The 17,476-nt window shown below is 43.3% G+C and overlaps 1 protein-coding gene across 1 annotated transcript; it reads left to right on the top strand.

Annotated features, from left to right (window-relative positions):
- Positions 1-1,958: 1,958 nt before the first annotated feature.
- Positions 1,959-3,218, top strand: MYCFIDRAFT_210621 (uncharacterized protein). The gene has a single exon (XM_007925767.1). The coding sequence runs from the start codon at positions 1,977-1,979 to the stop codon at positions 2,520-2,522; it is 546 nt and encodes a 181-aa protein (XP_007923958.1). The 5' UTR covers positions 1,959-1,976; the 3' UTR covers positions 2,523-3,218.
- Positions 3,219-17,476: the final 14,258 nt, after the last annotated feature.

The raw sequence follows: 17,476 nt of genomic DNA, 5'->3' as shown, positions 1-17,476 counted from the left end.
CGCGCGTTGTGCTTTCCTGCTACAGGACTGTGAAAGTTTGGACATCCAAAACCACAACACAAAATGCCACCACGCCGGAGAGCGCACCAGCCTCACCTGCTGGATGCCTTGACTGGAGTGGCTAACATTGTGAAGTTGAAACAAGAGATTAAGAACATTGGGTAAGATATCCCATGTTGAGGAGGCTCTGTACTGACGGGCACAGTGACCGACTCCAAGGACAAATCGCACCAGAGATTCGTCCAGGAGAAAAAACCGAAGCCCATGAACAAAGAGTGTTTACCAACCAGATCAGCAAGACTCTTCGAAATTCAAACCGAGACATAGAATTCCTGCACAAGCGCGCAGATGAGCTCGATGGCGACTTGAGCCTTGTGCCGAGCAATCAGGAGAGAGCTGACGAAATCCGAGCCACGCGGCGGGCGGTTCTGAAATATTTGAATCGGACCACCTGCCATGCGACACCAGATGAGCTAGATGGGTTCGAAAACCTCCAGCAAGGAGCATACCAAGGTTTGACTTCTTGTCGCTCCACGAAATGTGTTTACTGATCGAATCTAGGTCCTCGCTCTGCAGAATTAAGACCGAATGATACCGTTTCTCTTCATGAAATGCAGAGGATCCTTGAGTCGAATGTGAACAAGACGAGTTGGAATATAGACGAATGCTTCGCCAAGTTGCGAGAGTACCACCTTCGAATCACTGCACGCAACAGATCTGTGCTTGAGCTTGACGTGGTCAAGCAGTTGGCAGAGTCCCGAAAAGGCACCATTGAGGTGCATGAGAAGACGATCCAAGACAACCAGAACGCGCTGCAGGCTCTTGAGGAGACCAATGCGAATTTAGTGCGTATGGCGGAACTTTCTGTCACTGCCGAAGAGCACCAGAATATGACGACCAGGCTGAATGAGCAGCACCAGGCCGAATTGCAAGACACCAAAAAGCGCATGAATAGAGAGAAGGAGCGAGCCTTAGATGACCAGCGTCATACGCACGCCGGCGAGATGGTAAATAATCTCCACTTCCATTCAGTCCGGTGCCGCACCCATACTAACGTGTGAAAGGACGCCGAGTTTTTCAGATCCGAGGGAGAGCGGAATGCCATCAGCGACGAACTCTCGACCCTACAAGCTGAGCTTCAGGGTGCACTGCGCCAGATTGAGCTTGACCATGATATGATCCAAGGCCTTCGGAGAGAGAACGAGATGCAGCACCAGCAGAATACAACCACGAATGCTTCAAACAAGATCATGGAAGATTACCTCCGAAACGAGCTTTCTCTAGCTCGGACTGCCACCACTGAAGAGCGACAGCGGGGAGATCATCTGCGAGAGATGCTGCAAGCTTCGACAGATAATGCTCGTACTAACGAGAAGGAGGTTGAGATTTTGAAACTCAAACTTGATCAGATATCCAAGAATGGGGAGACCGAGAGAGAGTATCGCGAGAAGGAGTTCAGCGACCTCCGGGACACGCTCAGAACCAAGGAAACCCGTCTCCAAGGCCTGGAGGGGGTTGAGAAGCGGTTCGAAGACCTTCAGAACCGAGAGATTCCAAAACTGAAACAAGAAATCCAATTTATGAATTTCGACAAGGAGCGTCTCGAGAAGACGAACCAGAAGCTCGAGCAGACGAAGACCGATCTCCAGAAGGCCATAAACACATTGGAGAGCAACGAGGCCCGTTCGGATATGGAAATGAAGATACTGCAGAGGCGGATCGATGACCTTGAACCCAAGGAAGCAGCATGCGAAGATTTCCAGAGGCAGCGCGAACAACTCCAGGGCGCGCATGATGAACGAGAGAATGCTTTGAAGGAGCAGTTGAGCCAACTCCGAGACAGCCATACGAACCAACAAAAGAAACAGATCGAAGACTTCCAAAGGGAGCGTCAAGCTTTGACGCAAACTCATGAGGAGCAGATGGAAGGACTCCGCCGCCAGTGTGCGGCCGAAATTGACACCCTTAAGCAGCAGATGAATAACGAGAGAGCCGACTATAAAGTCGTCAAGAGCAATCTCGAGCAGCAGATTGCAGGACTCCGCCGCCAGTATACGACCGAAATTGACACCCTTCAGCAGCAGATAAATGACGAGCGAGCCGACCATGAAGTCGTTAAGAGCAATCTCGAGCAGCAGATTGCAGGACTCCGCCGCCAGTGTGCGGCCGAAATTGACACCCTTCAGCAGCAGATAAATAACAAGCGAGCCGACTATGAAGTCGTCAAGAGCAATCTCGAGCAGCAGATTACAGGACTCCGCCGCCAGTATACGGCCGAAATTGACACCCTTAAGCAGCAGATAAATGACAAGCGAGCCGACCATGAAGTCGTTAAGAGCAATCTCGAGCAGCAGATTGCAGAACTCCGTACCCAGGTTGAGGCCGGACAGACAGCTCTCGGCGATGAACAAGCCGCGAAGGCGTCTCTGATCATTGCTTTGCTGCAGCTGATGGACAATCCGGAGATTCCAGGTAAGTTGCCACGCAAGTCCAGTTTGCTTGATTTCAAGCTGATCGAGTAGCAGAAGAGACCCCAACAATGATGGAGAATCTCACGACAGCATATCCTGCTCCGGCGTCGGATATGTTGATTCAAGAGAACGTCTACAGCATTGATAATGAGCACATGCTGGCATGGGACATCACACTGTTCTCGCCATCCAGCTCCGATACTTGGAAGCATGGCTTCCTTCCGACAATTGCACATGAAATGTGCATCGCGGCCTGCATCGAGAAGCAACCTGACCGAATACTGGCATTGTGCGAGCTTTTTACATGTGCTCTCCGCATGCAAAAGATACCAGTTGACGACGATTCCAAACAGGCGATTTTGAAACTCCCACAGATCTTATTGCAAAAAGAAATCGAAGAGGCCGATTCCAGGAAACTGGCACTTGCGACAATGCGCGCGATAGAATTGGTCCTTCGCCTCCGAATTCCAATTTCGATTCAAGATCTTCAAAAGACATGGCAGAAGATCGAGCAGAAATTCAAGCCAGCAGATCGTGGAGACCCACTCCTCCACGGCCTGTCTCAGTGGATACACATGGCGGCATTTGAGCCCACCAAGCCCAGAGCCTCTTAGATATCATGGGACAACTCGAATCGTACGACATCATGCGAGGGATTGGAAGATACCAGATCCACATGGGCACGACAGGTCCGGTCGTTACCGACTTTGAAAACCAGATGATCGCCGACTTTGCGTATAATGAAGTGGATGTGGATTCCTACGGGTGGTCAGCGGACATATTGATACTACTCAATTCAGAGCGGAGATATCAAGACACTCCGTCGTGGTGGCCAGGATTACGGTTCCAGCAGTGCCCAGCCAACCGTCGGCTGCTCAGGAATCATCTAGGTGATGCAATGGACCGTAATTGGGAGAGAGCAAAAAAAATCGCAAAGAATCCGACACCTCTTGAGCTTCCGCCTTGGCTACGACATCGTCGTGCGGGTGGAGATGATCAGTCATGAAGTGACTTATTTCCAGCAATCACCTCTGCCACTAGCTTGCTTTGCATCTTCTGGCAAGTGATTCATGTCTACCATGCTCTGCCACCAGCTTGCTTTTGCATCTTCTGGCAAGTAACTGGTGTCTACCACGCTCTGCCACCAGTTTGCTTTCGCTTTGCTTTCGCATCTTCTGGCAAGGGATGATTGGTGTCTGCCAAACTCCGCCATCTGCTTTGCCTCGGCATCTTTTGGCGGAACCACACTTCATCTCAGCTGATGCCACCTGCTTGCTTCGGCATCTTCTGGCTTTGAATCGAGTAATTTCGAAGTGATCTCTCTTCACAGCATTCCACATGGCTTTGCTTTGATATTGTATGGGACGTGACGTTCGCATTTTTTGTGGTCTTCTCATGCTTGCGAAGTTCTATCCCACGCTGCGCCACTCTTTGCGCGGAACTTGGCCACCATGAGCTATGGCACTCTCGCTGGGGTCTTTCCACGCTTGCCCAGCACGTCTGTCCATTCTGCCCATCGCTGGCCGATAATGTCCTTTTTGCCAAACTATTGGTCTGGCGGTTCGCCGATCATCGTCGATGGCATCAACATATCAGACGGCCTGTAGAATAGCTGAAGCAATTACATCTCAAATTCATCCGCCCCTCTCAAGTTCTGTCCTTTCCAAAGCTCTTGTTGCAGCCATATCTCGCAAGTCCCTTTTCTCTGTTTTTGCTGTCTTTCCACAATTACCGGTGCAACTTTCAACATAAAGCCTTCCAGATGTTTACGATAGGGCAGTATCGGCGTTCGCGTCGGCGACACTTTCTTGATATAGCGAGCTCAATCGACGTGGGTGCTGGGAGCGTTTTGTGAGGAGAGGTTGCCTTTCCGCTGAAAGAGCAATGCCAAGGGGAAGTCGGTCCGACCTCCGCATCATCATCCACCACTGCGCTTCACCCTACCACACTTACATGTACATGTAGTTTACATGCGCTTTTTACTCGATAAATTTCAAATCTACATTACTCGTTCCTGTTAGACATGAAAGTTTACTGATACTATTATGAAAGCAGGACCTCGGAGCGTCATATCCCAATGAAGAATTTGGATCGCAAGAAAGGCCTGCGTGACAGGTCACTTGGTCAGCACATCTCCCATTGGTATTGGAATTCGTACGTGTATACATCGAGATCCCTTAAGAGTTCAGTTGGAAGGCAAGCTAGTATCAGACACAGCCTGGAGAAAGGCGTCCTGGTCAGGACAGGATTGATACTCATCATGGGAAAGGAATGAAAGGCTTCGTTTGCGGGCTTACCTTTGAGGCGAAGAAGCTGAGACGATGCTCACTCCGAGGCATAGCCGAGAGACACTTCTACCGTCTGCGACACTGGTCCCTCAGTCGTACGTGCTCGGCTGAAGGAATTTAAGAGCACCCATATGCTTCGGCAACATGCCTGCCCTGGGAAGCAAGAAGTCAGCAGTTGTTCAAGCGTGGTTTGGTGTGGTCCAAGTATGCTTCCCGTATGGTTGGGATCAGAAAGACTTTATTATTGGGCATGACTTGGTGACAAGTTTCCCATGGACAGACGGTTTTATTATGCATATATGTACTAGCGGGTAAATGCTCAAATGGGACTCATTAGCATAGTAATTACTGAGATGGGACAACATTAGCAATATTGCCTGGGATTTCTAAAATGGTACAGTTTTATAACATTAGCATACACATTGGTACATTAATTATATACATAGGAATCTATTAATATAGAAATTACTAAAATAGGAAATATTAGCACCTCCTACTCTATCTACGATTTTTCGCATCTATAGGGTACGCGGGCAAATACAGAAATTATTGTATCTATAGTATAGTTATAAAGGCTTAAGGTTCGTACGGTATGCCCTCCCTTTCTATACCCTATCGTTATCGCCTTAAATAATAAAGTAGGTCGCATACCCTCGCCGCGTAGAATATCGCGACTACTATACCTAAAAAGTAAAGCAGGATTTCTGTATTATATAAGATAGCGTATATAATACTAAAATGCTACTTTAGTAAAACGCTTAGGAAAGTAAAGTCCTATACCCCTATCTAGTAAAATTCTAAGTAAAGTAAAGCTAAGTAAAGTCCTTCTATTTAGCTAAGGTATATACTATTGTATAATACTAAACATTACGTATAGTAAGGTTTAACAATATAATAGCAACTTCGACAGAATCGAATATTATATTAGGTAGTAGTATATATCTTCTTACGCCCTCTCGACTATATACCCTCTTACCCTTATCTATAATACTACCTTAAATACAAGAACTACGTTAACGGTATAGAAAGCAACAATGCGCTCTAGTACGAAGTCTATTGCTCGCTAGCAGTCGTAGCGGCTAATTAAGATTAGTATAGCAACCTCTATACTACGCGCTACGCGCGCCGCTAACTTTCCGCCTACCTAGGGCACTATAGAGGTCGCTGCTACGGCGACGCCGCTAGGTCGTCTTCGATCTAGTAAGAAGTTATATATATCTATCGCTAACCGTACTAAGTATGCCGAGAGTAAGACTAACCGATTATAAATAGCCGTCTCGATACGAAGAAGAAGAAGAACGAGGGCTACTAGGCTATTATTTCGTTTCTACTAGGGTTCTTAGTCTTAGTACTAGCGGTATAGCTAGTTTCTCGCTTTAGTAGTCTGCGTATTTCTACTAGCTCTGCTTTTCCGCATTTTTAAACTAAAAACTATATTTAATATAGTTTACGTAGATCTAGAAGAGATCTCTACGCCTTGCCCGCTCCGGCCCTTATCTCGTCGTTATAGTATAGTACGTTTATTCTATTCCTATATTGTTTAGCGATATCGCTATTTTCCGTATTTAATAGATAGACGAGCGAAGGTAGAAATTGCCGCTACCTACTAGATATTCGGTCGGGCCCGTCGCGAGGTCGAGGTTCTATATTAGCCTCGAGATTCCGCATTTCTATATCTAGTATAGGGACTAGCGGATATAGAAATTCGAGTTAGAATTAGTCTTTAGGTTCCGAATTACCCTCGAGGTTGCGAATTTCTATATTTAATAGGTCGGCTAGCGGATACGGAAATTGAAACTAGCCTCGAGGTTTAGCCTCGAGGCTCCGAATTAGCCTCGAGGTTGCGAATTTCTATATTTAATATGTCGGCTAGCGGATACGGAAATTAAAACTAGCCTCTAGGTTTAGCCTCGATGTTTAGCCTCGAGGTTGCGAATTTCTATACCTAATAGGTCGGCTAGCGGATACGGAAATTGAAACTAGCCTCTAGGTTTAGCCTCGAGGTTGCGAGTTTCTGTATTTAATAGGTCGGCTAGCGGATACGGAAATTAGTTATCTTCTCGAGGCTTAGGCTCGGATAGTTTACGAGATCCGGAACTCTAGAAACTCTATAGACGTCGACTTATTAAGTAGTTAGTATATACCGTTCTATATTTACTCCTCTAGCGGGACACTTGCCGAGTTACTATATCTATAATACCGGGAATAGTAAATAATTAGGGACGATATCGTAGATTGAACCTACGACTATTATATCGTAGAAAGTTCACCTCGTCTATAATCTATACTATTAAGCTACTACGCGAGCGACAACTATAAAGGCATATATATATATAAGAATTGATAGTTAGTATCTAATAGCGACGCGAGCCTGCTACTATACTAGTAGGTAAGGTTAGGAGTACAGTCCCTCCTCTGCTTAGTTATTAGTAAATATCCTTTGCCTAGAGGATTTAAACACTACGCAAAACCTCGGGCTTCGGCCTAGAACCCTAGGGGGTGTCGCGCTTCCTTAAACATTAGTTCTAAAGCCCTCGGGCATAGCGTCGTAAGAGCTCTATTCCGAGATACCTATATTAGATTAGGAGGTCTAATATTGTTAGACTAAGGTAACCCTACTTCGGCTAAAGTACCGCGTTAAAGTGAATTTACCCCTTACTAGAAAATCGAGAACAGTATAAGCCTAGCCTCTAGCTGCGATCGAGTTTCTATAGCCTCCTATAAAACTTAGACTTCTAGGCGGTAGGGGGTAAGTCTTTTGCCTTTTACTCCTAAGGCAAGGTAAGTATTTTGCCCTTGCTATAAAGGCTATATAAGTCTCTTGTTCTAAGGCAAGTAAGGTTAGTAAGTCTTCTGCTTTTGTCTTATTACTATAAGGTAAGGTAAGTTAGTCTCCTACTTCTACCCTATTACCGGATTAACCTGCAAATCTACCTAACCCTCTATATCCTTTTGCTTCTGTTTAGAATTTATACCGTATCTTATACCGATACCGTGTCTTATACCGATGCCGTGTCTTATACTAATGCCGCGTCTTATACCGATGCCGCGTCCTTCTACTTCTACTTATAATTTATAACATCCTTATACCGATGCCGTGCCTTATACCGATACCGTATCCTCCTACTTTTGCTTCTACTTGTAATTTATAACATCCTTATACCGATGCCGTATCCTTCTGCTTTTGCTTCTGTTTGTAATCTATAACATCCTCGTACCTAGGCTATATCCTTTTGCCTATACCGATGCCGTATCCTTCTGCTTTTGCTTCTGTTTGTAATTTATAACATCCTCGTACCTAGGCTATATCCTTTTACCTATACCGAGGCTATATCCTTTTGCTTCTACTTAGTTGTAATTTATAATATCCTTATACCGAGGCTATATCCTTTTGCTTCTATTTGTAATTTATAGTATCCTCGTACCGAGGCTATATCCCTTTGCTTCTATTTAGTTATAATTTATAACATCCTCGTACCTAGGCTATATCCTTTTGCTTCTAGTTGTAATTTATAACATCCTCGCACCGATACTATATCCTTTTGCTTCTGTTTAGTTGTAATTTATAATATTCTTATACCGATGCTGTAATAAGAGTAAGTTAAAGTTATCTACTATATCGGCAGCCGCTACTATAGGCTTCCGGCGGAGTTTAGAAGGAAGCCGATGCCTCTTTGTTATACGACCAATTTCGAGAAGCGCGGCTATCCGCTAGCTATGCGATATATATATACTATAGCGACCTATACTTAAATTCCCTAGTTAGCTTCGTAGACAATATATATAATAGTTTAACCGCTTACCCGGCGGACGGCTCCTCTCGGGGCGTAAGCCCTTTATAAGTATCTTAAACTAGCTCGAGCTAGATGCCTTTATCGGTAGTAACGTTATAGAACCTCTTATCTATATATAGAACGTATCGCTCTATATAGGCGCGTCCGTATTGCTGTCTATATTAACGTACTTGACAAACCTTCGGGTTGTATTATTTGTACTAAACACGCGGTATACGATAGCTAGTCCGGTATCTGTATAGTTCTTCGAGGGCCGTAGCAATCGCGTCGAGTAATTCGTATTGTTTCTATCGACTCCGAGTCTCCGATATAACCGTCGCTAGCGGGTAAGGTATATCTATCGCTATAGTTCGGTAGGAACGTAGTTACTAGGCGGTATACACTACGGAGCTACGGGTAGTTATAGTATTAATAGTAATGTTATTCGACGATCTACTAAGCAAGGTCTTATAAGAGGAAGACTAGCGGCCTTAATGTCCTACTAAGACCCCGAATCTAGCGATCTGTATCTATCCGACTACCCCGCGCGAATTTCTATATTCTATAAATACTGCTACGGATACAGAAATTCGCACGGGTTAGTCCGACAAGTACAACACGTTATATAATATACTTATATAGCAATTAACGATAGCTATACTAAGTTAGAACTAGATTTTCCGTATTTATAGTAGCCTACTACAGATATAGAAATTCGCGCGAGAACGACTATAGCCTTATAGCCGCCCTTATAGCTTTACTATAAGCAATAGATTAACTGCTTACCCGGCGGACGGCTCCTCTTAGGGCGTAAGCCCTATACATTTATTACTAGATGCCGTTGTTTCGTAATATTGTTACAAAACCCTTTATCCGAGGTAGGCGGCTATTGCGCGGGGTGTTTCTATATCTATAGTAGCCTACTATAGATATAGAAATTCGCGGGAGAACGGTTAACTACAACTAACAACTCGACTATACCCTTTTAAATACGAGGCTTAATCTGTTACTAAGCCTAGAACCGCCCCTCTCGTAGAGCCTAGTCCGCTAAAATCGCTGCTCTAGCGGTGCCTTATTAGAGTCGAATAGACGAGTCCTACGATATTCTTTATTAGCAATAAAGATGTTTATCTCGGTAGTAAGCGCTAGTCGCACATCTTCGTCTTCCTACTCCCTATATAGAAAGTCGTCGCTATCTATTATAATACGCTATCGGCGTATAGCCCGTACCGTCGGGCTTTCTATTGCCGGTATCTATATTAGATATTGTTTATATACGCTAGTTATTCTTACGCCGAGACGTCTTACAAACTTATATATATTAGTATATACGTCTTTAATACTGCCTGTTATTACGTCTATATCCTAATCGTCTAGCTCCTCCGACTCGGCTATACTATCTAAGTTAACGCGCAGTAGGCCTACTATTATGTCGGCGAATGCCCTTTAGAATAAGGACGCTTCCTTATCGTCTATCGGCTCGGTAGATTATTAACTAGACATCGCCTTATATTAAACGTTTCGTACCTATATAACCGCCTAGCCTACATTTAGAAAACAACTAAGTAATGCTAGCTAGCCTAACACTATACCGCTACACATACTAACTTAGACCGGGAGTAGCCCTCTTCGTAACTTCTCGACGTATAGCGGCAAAGTAATATCCTCTCGGATTATATTACTATATAGATGCTTAAACTCCTCGATAGTAGTCTTCTTTATAGTCCGCGTACTATAGACTTCCCCTTGCGCCGACTTCGCCTTACCGGATATATATACTATAATAAAGTGCTTAAGCTATATCCCTAGGCTTATACTTAGCGAGTCTAGTCGGCGCTGTTCTATATTCGCTACCTCGTTTATTACCCTCTTATTATATATTCGCTTATCCTCCTCTTATTCGGCCTACTCTTATATACGGCGTTCTTCTATAGATGTTAGCCGTTCTACTCGTCTAGCTTCTTACGCGCGCGATGTAGCTTCGCCTTTAGCTATATATACGTCGAGTTTACGATCGATTCTCTCTTTCTTAGCCCGTTCCTTCTCGACTAGTAGTTAGTTAGCCTTCGCTTTCTCCTACTATATAACCCCTACTCTTTTTTCTACTTATATTATTCTAGTAAACTTGTCTTAAGTAGTAAAACTAAGCTTACGTTCGTTTTTAGTAATTACTACTTCGGCGGCGTTAAGAGTAGTATAATATCGGCGACTTAGTAGGGCTAGTTGTATATTAGCGCGTACGGTCGCGGTATACTATTATACTATTATAGCGCGAGTCGTAGCGGTTGTCTTTATTCGCACCTAGCGGGCAGGACTTTAATCGGATATAGGTACTTTCCGCTTCCTCGTACTATTTTGCTAGCGGACCGTCGAGTATCTAGTCGGCTTCTTCGTACTATTAGTATAAAACTTATCTATTATAGCTACTAATCTCTATTAGGTAGTAGCTATCCGACTTACTCCCGCCTACGCTATCTCCTTTCGTATTCCCTCTTTCTTCTTCTACTTCTATATAGTAGCTATCCCTATCTCCTTCTTAGTAGTTACTTTCTCTTTCTCTTTCTCTTGCTATACTAATCCTAGGGCTCGCTTGTTTTATCGCCGTATATTATTAAATTGTCTACTAGCGGATTTCCTAGCCTTTATAGTAGCGGCTTAGTCCTTTTTTCTCTAGCGTACTTCCGCTTTAGTCGTCGCTAGACCTAGATCGATTCGTACGGGAAGAATAGCTTTACCGATCGAGATACTAGATTCGGACTACTAGAGGGCTTCAGCTATAAAGCGATTACGATATGCTTTTATATCCTCGGTAGTTATAGCCTTAAGTTGCTTGAGTACGCGTTTGCTAGAGCTCGTATCGTTGTCTAGGAAGTAGTCTTTATCCGCGTCGGTTTCTTACCTAGGTTCTCTATACGCTTAACGGTTAGCATTATATACATCGACTTCCTTCTTATAGCGCTAAAGGTAGAAGTTTGCCCTATCGTAGACGATAGCTTACGTCGAAGCTAGACAACCGTAATATCTACTACCGGATCGCAATCTTCTCGCTCTTACTACTACTATTAGCCGGATTCGCTATAGTCTCGATATTATCCTTATCTTCTTCCCCTTTACCGCTGCTACTACTATCGCCCTCGTTAGTATCGATTATATATAGCTGCCCTTTATAGTTAATTTGTCGGCGATTAGGCTGTTTGCCTTTTTAGCCTCGTTTACCGACGATAGGATACTCGCCGTTCCTACGCCGTACGTACGTCTTCTTCGTATGCCCTCGACCGTCGAGCCTATTTTGCTTATAAACGGAACATAATTTCGGAGTCCCCGGCTTTCCGCTTCGTAACCTTAGCTTACGTTTCTTACGTTCTCGAGCCTTCTTTAGCCGACCCTTCGTCTTCTCGAGTAGCGGAGGCTTAGTAACGCCGTCGAGTTCAATCTAGTTATACGTTATTAGCTATAGAATGCTCGAGTAAGTGTCTAGATACGACGTCTAACTATACGCTTAGTCGATATAGTCTTCTAGGTCGTTCGATATTAGAGCCTCGTTCCTAAAGAAGCGGATCGCTACGTACGTATATTTATAAGGCATTCGCATATCCTAGAATACTCTATAGCTATATATCCGTAGATTAAGGTCTATAATGTATAATTCTTTTAAAGTACTACTCTTAATTACCGCTCTACCTAGTATTATCGGTAGGTAGATCTACCCGGCCCTAGAACTATATAGATATCGCTATTGTTCTTCCCTATAATAGTCCGACTATCGTAGTGTTTTAAAAGTACGACGGCGCCGCTCGTAGTTCTTAACTATTAACCTCTCCTATATCGCTTAGTAATACTAGAATATAGTTATTTCGCGTTCTGCTAAGTATTTATTGTTTATCGACTCCGAGTTGTTTAAGGTTAAGTATCTAAACCGCGGATATTCCTCGAGCGGTACGTAGTATATTATCTATCGAGACGTATCGATACTTTCGAAGTACGGTATTAATTCTACCTTCTCGCCGGTCTTGCTCCTCCGCTAGTCTTAGGGTATCTCGTATAGTATCGCGGACTTTTTAGCTTTAAAAGGAACCTTAGTTGCAATCGTAGCGAGATAGCGGATCGTATTTAGACCCCGTAGTAGTTCGGTTTCCGAACTACTAAACGTATATAGTTTGGTTTCTTAGCGGCGAACTAGCTCCCTAGTTCCGGTTTAGTTTTTTCGAACTATATAGATTCCTAGTTTAAACTAGAGACTGTATTAGTTTTACTATAAGGACACTCTTATTCGACTGCCGGCTACGATTGCCGGCTATAATAGTAACTCTATTACATTTACTACGCTCTTTTGCCGTTGCTAGGGCGTAGTTGCCGTTGCTAGGGCGTAGTTGCCGTTACTAGGGCGTAGTTTTGCTATAAGGACACTCTTATTCGACTGCCGGCTACGATTGCCGGCTATAATAGTTACTAGGTTGTATTTACTACGCTTTATTACCGTTGCTAGGGCGTAGTTACCGTTGCTAGGGCGTAGTTGCCGTTACTAGGGCGTAGTTACTATTACCGGGGCGTAGTTGCCGTAGTTGCGAAAGCTTACCTATATAACGTTACGTAGGCGGCAATAATTAGGGCTTCGCGATATTCTTACACTTTCAACTTCTTCCTCTATACCTATACCGACAATAACTACTATACGCTACGCCCCCGCCCCTTTCCCTTATAATAGTAAGAGAGAAGCGCGCCGCGCGCTAAATAGAAGATAGAACTAAAGACCGCGAGTTTGTTTTGCCTAAGCGTCTAACTAAAAAGCGTAAGACTAAAGAGGAGTACTCTACGAAGAAGAATTCCGTACGAGACCGCGAGAGAAAGGATAAGATAGATAAGGATAAAAGAGCTAAAGATAAGAGAAGAAAGGCGCGGAATAAGGCATTCTATCGATAGCTAGCGCCTATAGAAAAAAGTAAAGGTTAGAATAAGAAGACAACTTAAGAGAAGGCTAAAAGGAGGAAAGAATTACAGCTAGTTTTCGAGCGTAAAGTTCTAGCAGCGTAAGTCAATCTAGCTAGCGGCCGTAGCTAGCAGCTATAGCCGGCAGCCGTAGCCGGCAGCTATAGCCGGCATATTTTTCTTTAACACGTTAACTAATAGTATTTAGACCTATAGCCGCTACCTCTATCGATACGACCGATAGTAACGGAGATGTTTAGATAGCCGAGAACAACAATACTAGAGTTTAGGATGCCGCGATAGAGCTTAATACTACGAATAAAGGAACTAAAAAAAGCGAGGAGATACTATACGTCGATCTAGTAATAGGTATAGTCTTAGGGCCTAACGCTATAGACGATAAGCGCTAGGAGTAGATCGAGTATAGTTAAAGAAACAAGATACTAGTAAAGGGCTAAGGTATAAGTCCTATTAATCTAGAAAATTATAGTTAAAGCTACTACGAAAAGCTAGTAAGGATTAGAATCGAGACTAGTCGTCTTTATATCCTCGATATAGAGTAGAAGTTTCTTTATTAGTATTAGAGCGAAGCCTTTGCGTCTATAAAGGCAAAGTAGCTTACGATTAATACGATCGGGGCTAGGTATCTAGGGACGGTAGAAGTGTTACTATAGGAGGAAGAGGTATAGGTAATTATTCTATACTCGGCATATATAGCCGGCGTTCGTAGCCGGCAGATACTAACAGTTAAATAGAAAGCATTTCTCGAAGGCAGAGTGCTACTACTATATAAAATCTTTACTAAGGCAGAGAGGGCTTGTATCCGGAATCTAAGCTACTAGTAGGATAGGTTAGCGTTAGAATTCTCTAAATCTCTATATAAGCCTCCGAAGGATTACCTATTTCAGCGATACGGCTTTATCTCGACTACTCCGTAGGCACCCGAAGAAGCTCGAGCGCTCTTTAAGGTCTTTACTAAGAAGCGGAAGGAGTTCGAGGATTAGGATTAGTTAATAGAGCTATTAGTTAGTCTTAGGTTTCGTAGTTAGACTCGGCCTAAGCATTTGCTTATCGAGTATCTTATACCGAAAGAGGATAGATTGAGACTAAAAACGAGCTTAGATTCGTTAGGTATAGTAGCTCGGTTCCGTTAGTAGGAGAGAGCCGCCGTATAGAAGGCAAAATTTAGGTAGTTAGGGTAGCTAGGAAAGAAATTCTAGTAGTTAGGCTAGCTAGGGTAGCTAGGAAAAAAAATCTAGTAGTTAGGTAGCTAGGAAACAAAAAAAAAGGTAGCTAGCTATTTACTACCTAGCTGTTCCTAACGATACGATGCTATAAAAGAAAGGGTGTTTCCCTATAGCTACTAGTATACATCTACTACTCCTAAGTCCTTACCTTACCGTACGAAACCTTAAAACATACCGACCGACATTGTATATATACTAGGCGCTATACTAGGAAGGGTAATAACGAGACGATAGTCGAAACAGTCTAGTATACAAGCGAGATTGCGACAACGTCGAGAGGAGGTCGTATACTTACCTTCGAGCCTATCGAGTCTTAGACGACGATTAGGGCTAGATTTATCCTCTCCGAATCCTAGTAGTAGGAATTTATTATAGGGTACTACTACCTAGTCCTTACCTTTACGGAGTCTAAGCAGAAGGTTGTTCGGAGATATAAGAATATCGAGTATTAACCCGGAAATCTTCGAAAAGGCTAGCTAGGCGTATCTTTAGAAACCCGAGTATATAGAGCAGTTCAATTAATAGGTCTATAAGATATAGTTCCCTTTATACTTACGTTCGAAGGAGTATAAACTCCGGAAGTACTCGATACGATAGGGGAGTAAGGAGCGAACGGACATATTCTAGAAGTTCTTTATAGAGGGGGCATTACACCGTTATACGACTTCTCGACTTAAAGGTTAACTAGTAATTGTCTATAACTTCTACGGTTTAATCTTGAAATACCCGAAACTAGGGGATAGGAACTTATCGCCTACGAACTATCTCTATTCTAAACAGTATCGGGAATCTTAAAGAGAGAGGAGAGTTAATATAGATATAGCGTTCTAGAAAGAGGTACGTCTTCTAAAATACCGGCTATAGCTACCGGCTATAGCTGCCGGCTACAGCTACCGGCTATAGCTGCCGGCTATAGCTGCCGGCTATAGCTACTAGCTATAGCTGCCGGCTATAGATTCTAGCTATAGATTCCGGCTACTTAAATCAACCGTAGAGGTCTAGCTAATTATTATAGGCTACGCTTAAGGAAGCTCTAGGATTAAAGGCTACCGATTTCTCCCCCGAAGACTTTAAGCAACTAGCAAACGAAATGCTAGCTATAAACGGTCTTCCGGAAGACTTCTACGAAAGGGAGTCTATATAGAAAATATACCTATATCTTATAAACTACCGTCCCCTATTTCTCGGCGCGACAACCTAGCGTATTATATTCGAAAAGAATAAAGAGGCTGCGTTAGACGACATTCGGGAGATCCTCTATAATACTCGCCGAGTAGCTATTACTATTAATAGCTAGTTAAGCCGGACTATAAGAGCCTCCTTCCTCTCGATTATACTATACTTTATTAATTCGGATTAGAAACTCTAGGAACTTATAATCGGATTCCCTGAAATTCTAGGTTCCTATACTAGTAAGGATATAGCGAAGCTTGTCTATACGGCAATAGATAGGGTTAGCGTAACAACGAAACTAATCTCGATTACTACGGACAACGCTAGTAATAATCGAATATTACATAAGGCGTTATATATACAATTTACTCGTATATGTCTTTAAAATCACTAATTGTATCGATAGGGTCGAGTACGTAGAGGAGATTATAAGGTCTACAATCTAGCTTAATCTTCCGAATATTAAGCTCGCTACGATTCCGGATACGTACGACAATACGTACGATAATAACGATAAAGAGGAGCCTATTAATAGCCCTAGCCCTAACGAATCGGAGCCGACGTCGTTGCTAGTTATATCCCTATAGAAGTTTCCCTACCTCGCTTATATAGTTTAAATCGCGATCCGAGCCCTCTTTAAGACGCTTAAAATTGTACTATTAAACGACGACTAATAGAAGATCCTAGATAAGGATAAAGCAAAGTCGAAAGTCGAGAAACTTATTATAGCAATAAGACGGGATAAGGTAGAGAGCCTCGCTCTCGTTTTGTATAAGGTATAACTTTTGTCCGTAGCCGGCACCTATAGCCGGCAACCTAGTATAGTTCTAACTCTTTTTCTCTAGCTTCGTCGTCTAGCAATATATACGAACTCGAGCTTATAGAGATATAACCGATTCGAGGCTATTTAAAAGAACCTAATCGAGCGCCCTAAAACCGATGCCTAGAATATCGTATAGAATAAGCGATAGTAAAAGCGGCCTCCTTAGCGCCTACTCCGTTTTACCTAAGACGTTAAGACCCGGTTCGATTCGACTTTCTATATAGTTACGAGGGGATATACTTTACGTACCGCTCTCGAGATCTATTAGAGTTCCGAGGGTATTAAGTAGCTCGGCCTTACCGCCGCCGAATAGCGCTAAGTAGAGTATCTCGTCGATATTAGTAAGCATTACGCGAAGGTTACTACTACGATTAGAAGAACCCGAGGACCGACGATCTACCTTGTCTTTATATACTATAACTAGCTCTTTAACAAGCTCGAGGAAACCGTAGCTAAGCTAGCTAAGAAGAGCGTTCCCTAGAAAGTAGCTATAACGAAAGCTATAGACACCTCCTATACTAAGTTATATAAATATTATAGTACTACCTTTAACTCGTTCGGGGATATCTATAGCGTTGCGTGCTTGCTTAACCTAGTAGAAAAGGATATATACTAGTAGAGGCCGGAATAGAAGGCGGACGAGGTATAGCCGAAGCATTACTAGACTATTCTAGAAAAGATGTTCTACGAGCGTCGGAAAGAAACTAGTCTAAATGCAGCTCCTATAAAGAAAAAGAAGGTTTAGAAGGCTCCGACATTATATCTATTTCGTAGG

Source organism: Pseudocercospora fijiensis (assembly GCF_000340215.1).
Source record: "Pseudocercospora fijiensis CIRAD86 unplaced genomic scaffold MYCFIscaffold_2, whole genome shotgun sequence".
In the NCBI taxonomy this organism is placed as follows: domain Eukaryota; kingdom Fungi; phylum Ascomycota; class Dothideomycetes; order Mycosphaerellales; family Mycosphaerellaceae; genus Pseudocercospora; species Pseudocercospora fijiensis.
This window is presented reverse-complemented; position numbering and strand designations above follow the sequence as displayed.

What these genes read in the sequence shown, in the direction of transcription:
- MYCFIDRAFT_210621 (XM_007925767.1), top strand. Translation starts at nt 1,977, where the DNA reads ATGAATAACGAGAGAGCCGACTATAAAGTCGTCAAGAGCAATCTCGAG.